General features: G+C 60.5%; 2 protein-coding genes across 4 annotated transcripts; both read right to left on the bottom strand.

The window, feature by feature from the left end:
• Positions 1–2232: 2232 nt before the first annotated feature.
• KLHDC8B (kelch domain containing 8B) lies at positions 2233–6822 on the bottom strand. Of its 3 annotated transcripts, none has more exons than XM_085072494.1 (6): positions 6688–6822; positions 4878–5347; positions 4149–4313; positions 3729–3953; positions 3368–3481; positions 2233–2577 (listed from the first exon to the last, which is right to left on the bottom strand). In XM_085072494.1, the coding sequence occupies exons 2-6, from the start codon at positions 5248–5250 to the stop codon at positions 2381–2383; spliced, it is 1074 nt and encodes a 357-aa protein (XP_084928620.1). In that variant the 5' UTR covers positions 5251–5347; positions 6688–6822; the 3' UTR covers positions 2233–2380. The 3 variants fall into 3 exon arrangements, with proteins under 3 accessions (XP_084928620.1, XP_084928619.1, XP_084928621.1); XM_085072493.1 differs by lacking the exon at positions 6688–6822 and adding an exon at positions 6075–6469; XM_085072495.1 differs by lacking the exon at positions 6688–6822 and adding an exon at positions 6075–6469 and having other exon boundaries at positions 3380–3481.
• Positions 6611–10794, bottom strand: LOC146431630 (uncharacterized). The gene is made up of 5 exons (XM_085072491.1): positions 10543–10794; positions 10083–10468; positions 9315–9475; positions 8779–8911; positions 6611–7319 (listed from the first exon to the last, which is right to left on the bottom strand). Exons 1-5 carry the CDS (start codon positions 10694–10696, stop codon positions 7113–7115), a joined length of 1041 nt encoding a protein of 346 aa, XP_084928617.1. The 5' UTR covers positions 10697–10794; the 3' UTR covers positions 6611–7112.
• Positions 10795–10836: the final 42 nt, after the last annotated feature.

Raw genomic sequence — 10836 nt, 5'->3', positions numbered from 1 at the left:
CGTTTCTCCCCTCATTTGAATGAGATTCTGGTTCTGTGTTCAAAAGCAGAGATAGAAAAGAATGAGAAATCCCCACTTACTGAGAGGTCACAGATTTCTGTTCCCCTCAGGGGGAGGAGCCAAGCCAAAAGGCACTGTGGTGGGTCAGTGTGCAGGGAAAGTGTATGCAGGAGCCAAAGTACCGCTGAGAAAGGGGCAAACCCCTTTGGGGCAGGGATCATCAGCCTCACTACTGGAAACACCACAAGAGTAAGGGGCTCCCAAGCTGCAGCTTCCCCCTCCAGCATTCTCTGGCTCTTGCAGCCACCACTGCCTTGAATTTGGAAAAGCAGCCTTGGGCATCCCATCAGCAGCAGGGAGCTTGTGAAGTTGGCACACAGGGATGTCAATTTGCTAGTGACTCAGCATCTTGATTTATCCCATTCATGCAATGCTCCTGCGGGAAAAGCTTATTAATCAGGCCTGTGTTTCCAATGCAGCTCCATGATTTAGGGTCCCCCATGACTAAAGTTTTAGCAGAAGTGGAATTCTTACAAGCCTTGGTGGCTTCTGGAAAGAGCTGTCAGGGTGGGGAGAGGTACCAAAGTGGCAGTGAGGGCTCTGTCACCTTCCGGGACCCCGAGAAGGATAAGCCCACCAGGGCTGAGCACAGGTCAGGGAGTGCTGTGAAATACTCATAGAAGGCTGGAGCACATTGTGCTCAGAGGAGGTGTCCCTCTGTCCAGCCCCCCACCATAGCAAAAGCCACTGACCTCCTCCCCGACTGCCAGCGCATCCTCCTGGCTCTAATTTGGGGCTCACTGTTGATGCTGGCTCTGGCACAATGGTGGTTTCTATGGCAACTCCAGAGGCAGATGCAGGGATGCTTCCAGCAGAGGTACCACCAGCCAGGTATCCCAAGTTGTTCCTCCATCACAGACAAACAGCCATGCAGCACACCAGGACAGACCCTGCAGTCACTGTGCCAGGTGGGCACTGGAGGCAATGGAGCAGCAAAATGAAAATGTCTTGTGAATGCTCTTTTATTAATAATTTCCAACTTTTCCCATGCTGTGATGCGCTGGGAGATGGCACAGCCTGCCACAGCAGTGTGCCGGATGTTGCTGCACTCTAATGGGATTCAGCCTCTTGTCTCTAGGGCCCTCCAGCCCACCCGAGGATCAAGCTGGCTGTGCTCCCTGAAAGGTCAAGCATCTATACTTGATATTTACCTGGACTTGTGAGATCTTTCTAAAGTACCAATGAAAGATTGAATCCCTCACCTGCTCTCTGCTTTGGGTGTGGGACTCTGTGTGGAGCCAAGAGTAGCAAGGCTCAGGTGAGCCCATAGCACTGGGTAATTCAAGTGTCACCACTCCTTGATCTTGCAGTGCACCCCTAAACATCTCCTACAGACACCACCAGTATGGAGCTTACCTTCCCTTCCTGGTTGCCACTAAGGAGGATGGCAATGCTCCTGCCTAGGGAAGCTGGACACAGTTGGACACAGGTCTCCCACACACCAGCCACGGTCCATCCTTTGAGATGGGGCTGTGGTGCTGGATGGGGCCCAGGAGCCCTGACATTAGGCATCTCTTGATTCTTCTCAGCATCCTGGCAGCCCTCACCATTCCCTGCCTCTCTCACACCCTGACCTCCTCCAAAAAGTCCTTCTCTTGCTGCTGCCTTCCCCCCCTGCAGCCTCTTCACCCATAGGAGGCCAAGCAGGAACAAGGTTGTGCCAAGGCAGAGCAGCCACTACTCAGCTCCCACTCTCCAAATAGGGGCTGGATCCCTACATCACATGGCTCCACTCACCCTGGCAGTGGGGAGAACAAGAATCCAGCCTGCCCCACAGCATGGGCTCACTGAACTCTGACTTGGGAGGGGTTTTCCTGACAGGCTGCAGCATGTCTCTGCCTGCGGTAGGATAACCAGAGACGACATGACTCCAGTGGGATAAAATTCCACGTGTTTCATTTATTTGAGTTGCTACGTCACCTCCCAGGCACTGAGCTACAGGGCACCTCTGTGCTACATGAGACATCGACTGGGTCTACGACGACACAGCACTCACTGCTACACACACGGCACGGACACGCCGCGGCACAGATGGGGCCGGACAGGGCAGTGAGGCCAGCGACAGTCCTGCCATTGCTGCTCCCTCCATGCTGCTGGCCATGGCCATCCCACCAGGCAGGAGTTTGCCCTGGGCTCCATTGCCACAGCGCTGCAGGAGCTGGAAGGATTTCCCAAAACTGCAGCTGCTCTGGTGCCTGGCATCATTGGACAGAGGCTTCCTGGAGCCAGGTCACCCTGGGTGAACACATGGGTGCTCACACACCCTGTCCCCGTCTTCAGGCACTTAGTGCTTGGCCAGGGCTGGTGCACGGGGTCCCACTCAGGGCACATCACGCAGACACAGAGCCTCGACGGCGCCGCTGGGGCCCTGGGCCACCCCGCCGATGACGAAGAGCAAGCTGGGTGCCAGGCAGCTAGAGCAGGAACAGCGGCCAGTGGGCATGGGGGGCAGCGGCTCCCACTTTTTCTGAGAGAGGCTGAACCCTTCCACTGAGTCCAGTGGGCAGGACTGGTTCCCTGTGGAAGACAGAACGGCATCAGCCCTTGTGCAGCTCCCCCCGCCACCCCAGGCTCTGCCTTTCCCCCTCCACATCCCTTTGATGCCTAAACAGGAGCTCTGGGCTGCACGGGCTCTGAGATCCCAGAGGCAATTAGTTGGGGCACAAGAGGATTAGCAAAGTCCCCTCAGGGAGGGCTGCTGGCATTAATGCTGCACTGCTGGCTCTGCCTCCCCAGCCCCTCTTCACCCTCCCCCCCTCCCCATGCCAGCACCCTGCAGCGATAAAGGAGGGCAGCTCCAGCTGCAGCAGGACTCAGGAGCAATGCCACACTGCAGGGATGCAGCCAGCACCATTCCCCTAGTGATTCCCTAGTGATCTTAGGGGTCTGGCAGCCCTCACTGCAGGGCTGGGGATGCTGTGGCTGGCACCAGGCTCCCCAGGCAGCGCTTCCTGCTGCATCCGTTCTGCTGAGTGACAGCACTAACCTTTCCCCAGCTCTCTCGGGAGAGGGATGCATCATTGCAGCCCTGCACACAGGGGCTGAGCCACCACGGGCTTTGTGAGCCCAGCACGCTGCACATGAGCTGGGAAAAGCCTGGTTGGGGGGTGAAAGGGGCCAGGGGCACAGTGGGGCAGCCTGTGGGACAGGGCAGTAGGTGCCCCCCAGCACTTGTGAGGGCACAGAGACACATTGCTGCAGACAGTGTTGCAGTACCCCCTGGCTTTGCACAGCCAGTCTCGCTACTGTCATGCAGATCACTGATGTACCACAAAGAATGGGGATGTGAACGCGGCCATACGCCTACCCCCAGCATTACCGAGGCCACCCACAGCCACCACTCTTCCTCCCAGGTATCCAGCCACGAAGTCGGCTCTCTTCTCCTTCATACGGATGGTGCGGTTTGGCTTTCTCCACACACCTGGGTATGACAAGGAGTGAGAATCATCTGCTGGGATTCCTCTCTACACACTGAGGCCAGGACACCCCCAGGTTAATCACTCCCTGGCACCAGGGAGCACAGGGCAGGATTCACCATGGGTGCAAGGAGCTGATGTTCAGAGCCCAGATAATCATGTCTCTCAGGCACAGACAATTCTCACCAACCCACGGAGTAATCCTAGACTCATGGAAGACACTCCCACCCCACCCAAGGACATGCAGCTCACCCTGAGCAGGATCAAACATCTCCACGGTGTTGACAAAGTGGGGACGGGAATAGAAGTTGTGGGGCCCTGGCTGCTGCAGCCCACCCAGGCTGAAGACAACTCCGTCAGCCATGGCGCAGGCGGCGAAGGCACGGCGGCTGGGCACGCTGGGGTAGCGTGTCCAGCTCCTTGTCTCCACGTCAAAAGCCTCGAAGGCGGTGACAGGCAGTTTGCCTTGCCGACCCCCTGTGCACAGAGATGTTGTGACTGTCAGTGCCCTGAGCTGCCGTTATTGGTGTGCTCAGCAAGCAGCACGGGGCCCACTGGCTGCAGTGCTGGGCAGCATGGAGCCACCCTGGGGTGCACCAGGTCTGGCCTGGCAACAGCAGAAGGAGAGGGCAGGGGCACAGGGGATGCTTGGTTTGCCCCAACAGCACCTACCCAGGACGAAGATCTTGTTGCCCTGTAGGAAGGCAGAGGCCCCATAGCATGGTGTGGGCATGGAGGGCAGAGGCTGCCAGTGGTCCTTTGCTGGCTCATAGACTCGGACCAGTGCCTGGGGAGAAGTGTCCGCACCCATTCCCCCCAGCGCATAGACAGCCCCATCTGCAAAAGAGGCAGCAGTGAGGCAGGCAGATCTGTGGGCAGTGCTGAAGGGATGGGAGTCCCCCTGTGCCCTCCAGGGCAGGCAGCACAGGCATTGCTGATCCCTACAGCCAGGCACTGCTCCAGGTCAGTCGGGGGACAATAAGTGCAGCCAGACCTGAGCCTGGCAATGCCCTGACCACACTGGGACCCTCTTGCCCCCCTCTCCATCCTATCCATCAGGCACAGAGAAGAGCACAAGGCCATCCTCTCTAATTATTCTCGGCAGTACCATCTCCCTGGAGACACCATGGCAACACAGCCATACTGCCAAATCCTGCTCCTGCTTCCAGTGCAGCCGACACCCCTGCCCGCTCCCACCACTGTCCTGACATCTCCTTGCCCTGCCCACCGCGCTGCAGCCTGGTCTGTGCCACAGCATCCCTGTCCAGGGAGCAGACATGGGCACAAACCCTGGTACTAGAGAGGGACCAACCCTGGCTCCTGGCATGCTGTGCTGTGCCAAGACTCCAAGCATGCTCAGCAAACTTTGGGCAGGAGTCACAATATGTTCTTATCCCTCACCTCTCTGCACAGCTGAGATGCCCATGGAGGGCTGAGCCAGTGCCGCTTTCTTCTCCCACTTGCCCTCGTCCACGTGGTAGACCTCAACGGAAGCGAGAGGGCTCTGTGTGGCATCCACGCCGCCCACCACCAAGATCTGCTTGCCCAGGGCGAGGGCAGCAGCGCCAGCCCGTGGCGTGGGCAGCGGTGGGAGTGTGGTCCAGCGCTGGGCTGTGAGGTCGAGCACCTCGGCAGTTCCCAGGGCTCTCCCGCCGCCCCCGCAGCCGCCCAGCACGAAGAGCTGCCCGTCGCGGTGCGCGGCGCTGCAGTACACGCGCCGCGTGGGCATGGCGGGGAAGGTGGCCCACGCGAAGGCGCCCGCGCCCGCCGCCATGGGCCAGTTCAGCCGCCCCGGGGGTCCCCGGGCTCTGGCCCTGCCGTGCCGCCCATCCGGCCCGGCTCGGCACTGGTCCGGCTTTGCCCACGGCCTCCTGCGGGGAGAGCATCCGAGTCAGCGCCCAGGCACCCACTGCTCCCCCAGCTCCAGCTAGCCAGTTCCCCTCGGCGGTGCGACAGCTCCTGCTCCGCGGCGCTCTCCACTGCACCCGGGGCTGCCTGCCTACCCCCTCCGGGCTCCCGATTGCACCCCGCGGCTCCCTGTCTGCCCCCTCCGTGCTCCCACTCCCTGGGGCTCTCTGCCCGCACCTACCGGTGCTCCTGCTCCCCCAGGTTCCCGCACCCCTGGCTCCCACTACCCGGTGCTGCTGGTACACAGCCCGCACGCACTGGGACTCCCGCGCGCCCGGGGCTCTCAACCCTCATCCCCCGGGTCTGTACCCTCAGAGGCTTCCCGTTCACAGCCCGGACCCCGCCAGGTTCCTGCCCTCGGCGCACCGTCCTCAACCCCGACGCTACCCTCACTCCTGCCTGCAGCCCGCAACCCCCGGGTCTCCGGCGCACTGCCCCGCAGCCCGCATCCACAGGGCTCCCGCCCGCAGCCCGCAGCCTGCAGCCACCGGCGTCCTCCGGGCTCCCGCTGCAACGCCCGCACCCCCGGCGCTTCCCGGGCTCCCGCTGCACCGCCCGCACCCCCAGTGCTCCCCGGACTCCCGCCCGCAACCCGGACGGCTGCTCCGCCGTGCCCGGACTGCCCGTCCCCCGCCGCGCCGCCGCCGGGAACGGGACAGGTGCAGGGACCGGGACCAGGACTGCGCTCACCTCTCCGCCCGTTCCGCCGCTGTCCCCGCCGCTCCGCGCCGCCGCCCGCCCCAGGCCCGCCCGCTGCCGGTGGGGGCGGCGCCGCGTCTGCCCCGGCCCCCCCGCCATGCCTCTCTCCCCTCTGCCAGGCCCTCCCGGTGCCACCGGCCAGCAGTGCACCTGCCGCATTCACCTCACCGGGAAGGAGCCACCGCAGGAAGAGGGGCTGGAGAGACACTGTGCTCCCTTGCTTCATGCTGCCGGTGCCAGAGCCACACAGTGCTGGGCTCATGAAGTCGAGAACCCACCTACCTACTCTGGAGAGGACCCCTGTCCTGTCACTATTGCAAGGACAGAACATGAGCTCAGCCCTACTCTGAGCACGACCGCGCTAGGGTCTCTCAGCAGCGTCAGGAAAGGTGCACATAGGTCTTAAACCCTCCACCAACACTTTTGTCCCCACTTGGCTGAGCCAGGCAAATGAACACGCTGGGAAAGGCGCTTCCCACCCACCAGCACACGCAGAGCCAAGGGCAGGCAGGAAACTCACACAGAAATGAGCTAAAAAGGTTTGCTTTAAAAACAGGCTGAAGTGACAAGGCATCCTCCAAGAACACCATGCCACAAATGGCACCTGGGGATGCTGCTGATAACACTGTACTCATCCTGGCACCTGCTCCACACCAGCCATCGCTGCGGAAGCGGAAAGGGAGATACAAACACTGTGACGCTGCCTGCATCACAGCATGGTGGAAGGGACCTTCCTGGGGACAGCAGGGGGACAGTGAGCCCCAGCCCTCACGCAGAAGTGGGCACCATGGGCAACGCTGCCAAGGAATGGAAAACCATTTCCACCAGGAATTCCATCACACAAGCTCCCAGGACACTTGCGCATGGAGGCTCCTGTTTGCGCATGGAGGCTCCTGATAGGACTGAACGCCCACATTGCACATTGGAGAGGTAACAGCTTGAAGCAGGAGCTGGCCTGAGACTTTGCCTGCATGCAGCAGGAAGCAGGGGCTGTCCCAGTCTTGAGCCCCTCAGCCCCACGAAGTGGTATCACTGTCCATCCCACTGCTGGCTTGAGGTGTCCTTCTCCATGCAGGCCAGGTAGCGGTCGTAGTTCTCCTCGCACCTCCTCACACAGTGCAGGAAATAGTCCTCATCAGCGATAGCCTCCAGGAGATTGGCTTGTACCAGGCAAATGTCGTACAGCTCTGAGGTGGGCACACTCCTGGGACTGCTGCTGCCCCGCTCCGAGAACACCTGCAGGGAGAGCAGCGCCTGGCAGCAGCACACACACCCTGTAGGGCACCCTGCCCTCCCCTCAGCCAGGTGCCTCCATGCTGGCTGCGTGCTGGGGGCAGAGGGCAGGGTGATCCTATGTCCACTCCAGCAGCAGAAGGAGAAATTTCTCCAGATTACCCCCTCTCACAATATGCCTTTGACTCTGAACCAACATGCCACACATGTGGCTGGTGCTCCCTTAAGGAAACAGGCCACACCATGCAGCTGGAAGAAAATGGCTCTGTGGAGCAGTTGACTCCAGGCAAACCTCTGACAAGAGCTCTTCCTTTAGCTGCCGCAGGAGGGAATAGGGACTTCACCTTCTAATCTTCTGCTTAAGGCCACCTGGCAATCTGTTTCATTCCCAGCACTGCTCTGTCACCATCACTAACATGGGGACAGCCCTGCAGAGCTGGTGACGCAAGAGGAGGGGAAAATGGCATTCAACCTACTGATCCTGGCTGCAGGACAGCAAGGTCCCAGCAGTGAGGATGAGCCTTGCTGGGAAGATGCTTGGCTGCTGCCCAGACTCCCACAAGGTCTGCTGCTACCATAATTGGTTCCTACCTATGCGATCTAGTGTGGGAGCAGCCCTGGGGCTGGCTGCATGGCTGCCATGAGATCAGCAGAGCAGCCTGATCGACCAGCTATGCAGGCTACCAATGCCAAAGGAGGAACTCCTTGATCAGACAAATAACTTGAGGCTGAAATGCAGCAAGTGGAGCTCTGTGAGCCACGCTCCAGCTGCTGCAGATCTGCACGCAGCAGCCATTGCAGTAGCTCCACTCAACCAGACATGGCCACAGACCAGAGACTATTTCTGACAGGTCTGTCCAGGAAATGACAACTCCTGCCACCAGCTACAAATTCACAAGCTGAGAGAGCTTGTATGGAAGGGAATATCCAATGAGCATTCCATCCCTTGCCATTCCCGGGCTGCCTGGAAAACACTGCAGACAATTCACTGGCTGCCATGTTTTCCCCCCTGCACTGTCTCCACATGGATGAAACAGGCAGGGGTTGAGGCTCACTTGTGGACCTGCAGCTCTTGTTTGAGCATTGATAGCTGTCCAATGACCAGGCACAGCTCTGTCTGCATAAACATTGTTTCCCAGGTGTGCTCCCCACAAATACTGCCCTTTCATTCAGATGGTGACAGGGCTGGCAGCCCGGATATCAGCATCACTCCTGCCAGGCGCAGGGCTGACTCAATGGGCAGCAGAGGCAGCCAGCACCTGCTGTGCTTTGCTGATAGCTGATCTCACCCACCCTGTGCATCACTGCCACCAACACCGGTGGCACAGGACGCAGTGACACCAGGTCTATGCCTTGCCCTTGCTTTGCAGCCTCATGCAAAGGGGACAAAACATGCCTGATGCTCACCAGGGACAGCCCTGAGTGCAGGCTGCTGGTGCCAGAGGGGCCTTCAGCTGCCTACCTGCGGGTGAACAATGGTGTCTGCATCGTCCAGCCGGATGTTGTCATCAATGAAGATGTGGTGAATGTCAGGATCGTGGGGGTCTATCCACAGGGGCTTCCCACCCTGGGAAGAGAACTGATTTCTGGCCCACCTGAAACAGTAAGTGGGAGAAGGAACAGTCAGGGGAGGGAGAGGGTGATAGCTCCTAGGTAATGGCAGACTGTATTGCAGGCCCAGGGCACCCTCTGAGCCAGAGAAGCAGGATGGAGAACATCCTGTCCTGCTGCCCACGGCCTCCTCGGAAAGAGGCATTTTAAATCAAGGTGGCAAATCAGGGGGTCTTTGGAGAAAAGCAGGACATACACCAGGGGATGGGGACCTCAGGAAAGGTGTGAGAGTCCCATCAGGCTGCCCACAGGCAAAATGGGGAGCACCAAAGTAATGGGGACCCCAACAACATAAAGACTTCAAAACTAGGAGCTATCCTAGAAACTCAGAGAATCACATGAAAGAAAATAATGCCCAATCCACTTCCTCAGTGCCCTGTTTCTCACCAGTCAAAGTGGTCTTGGAAGCCTCCAATTCCCTCAAAGGAGCTGAAGTAATTGTAAAGCTTTCTTTTGTCTTCCCGGGTGGCAAGACGTTCTGCTCCCCGTGTCAGCACCACCTCTCTCTTGCTGCAGCGTATCTGGCCAGAGGTGAGGTCCACAGGGAGCTGAAAGACCACAGAAAACAGGGGAGGAAAGGTTTCCAAAGCAGACAGGTTGTTTCATGCACTGGCAGAGACACCAAGCAGCAGGGTGGAGACTCCCCACCACGGCAGTGTGGGAGGATGGTGCTGGGGAGATGACAGGAGTAGGTATGGAACACATCCAAACAAAAATCATCCCCTCCCCAGGGATGGAAAGGAACGACCCTCTAGCTGCACATTGCCCCCGTTTCAATTTCTGCTACCCGTAAATACTCCAAGGAATAACTGAAGCATCTTCTAATGCTCATTCCCAGTGCTCCTGCCCGGTGTACTGCCAGTGGGAGGAGAGTGCAGCTGCGATCGGCTCTGGGCCAGCGAGCCCTGCTCTGCTGCAGCAGCCCCTCCTCAGGAGAAGGCATGCTCTGTCCAACCCAGGATACCCCAAGAGGAGACCATTCCACATATCATCTGCACACACCTGCTCCCCCACAGCTAACAGCTTCATCCTGACAACCCGCTGCTTTTAAAAGCAGTCTGGCCAAGCAGTTGGAGAGCAGGCTGACGGGGGTGGTTCCGTGGGACCACCCGGCCGCTCTTCCCCATCACGAGGGACCCTCAGGGCGCCACTCACCACCACGTCCCGCAGGGCGGGGAACTGGGGGTGCTGCCCTTCCAGAGCGCTGCTGACGGCCTGCAGGGCGCGGGACAGGTCGGTGCCGAAGGTCCTGAAGACAACGGCGAATGTTCTGCCGTCCCGGTGCAGCGTGTCCAGGAGGCGGAAGAAGGAGGGCAGGATCAGGTGGTAGCTTTTGCCGGGCTCCCCCGGCACCGACAAGGAGTCCTGCGGCCGGCCGGGCCACTCCAGCAGCCGCAGGTGGCGGGCGTGGAGGTCGCGGAAGCGCCGGCCCGGGCCGGCCTCGGTGAAGGCGGGATCCCGGCCGTGGCGGCTGTAGTAGCTGAGGGCGCCGGGGCACGGGGGGCGCAGGGACGGGAGGTCGTTCACCCACTCCCACTCGCCTAGAAGAGAGGAAGGTGCTCAGCCCCCGCCACGGCCACACCGGGTGCCCCGCAGCCCCGGCCCCGGCGCTCACCGGCGGCCCCGGCGCGGCCCCAGGTGACGGTGCTGAGAAAGCTGTTGAGCGCCGCCCGCGGGCCCTGCCCCGTCACCGTGTCCGCCACCACCACCGTGTTGTTGAGGTCCACGTGCAGCACCAGGCGCCGCCGCCGCCCGGCCCCGCCGCTCATCGCCCCGACACGGACACCGGCCCCGTTACCTGGTGACGGCGCCGCTTCCGCCCGCGCCGCTTCCGCCGGCGGCGCCCCCTGCCGGCCCGGGGACGGCCCGCGCCGCCGCTGCCATGGACACGGCGGGGCGCGGCCGGGGC

This window comes from Lichenostomus cassidix, chromosome 12 (assembly GCF_008360975.1).
Source record: "Lichenostomus cassidix isolate B80296 chromosome 12, HeHo_3.0, whole genome shotgun sequence".
Taxonomy (NCBI): domain Eukaryota; kingdom Metazoa; phylum Chordata; class Aves; order Passeriformes; family Meliphagidae; genus Lichenostomus; species Lichenostomus cassidix.
Note: the sequence above shows the minus strand (reverse complement) of the source record. Positions and strands in the feature narration are given on the sequence as shown.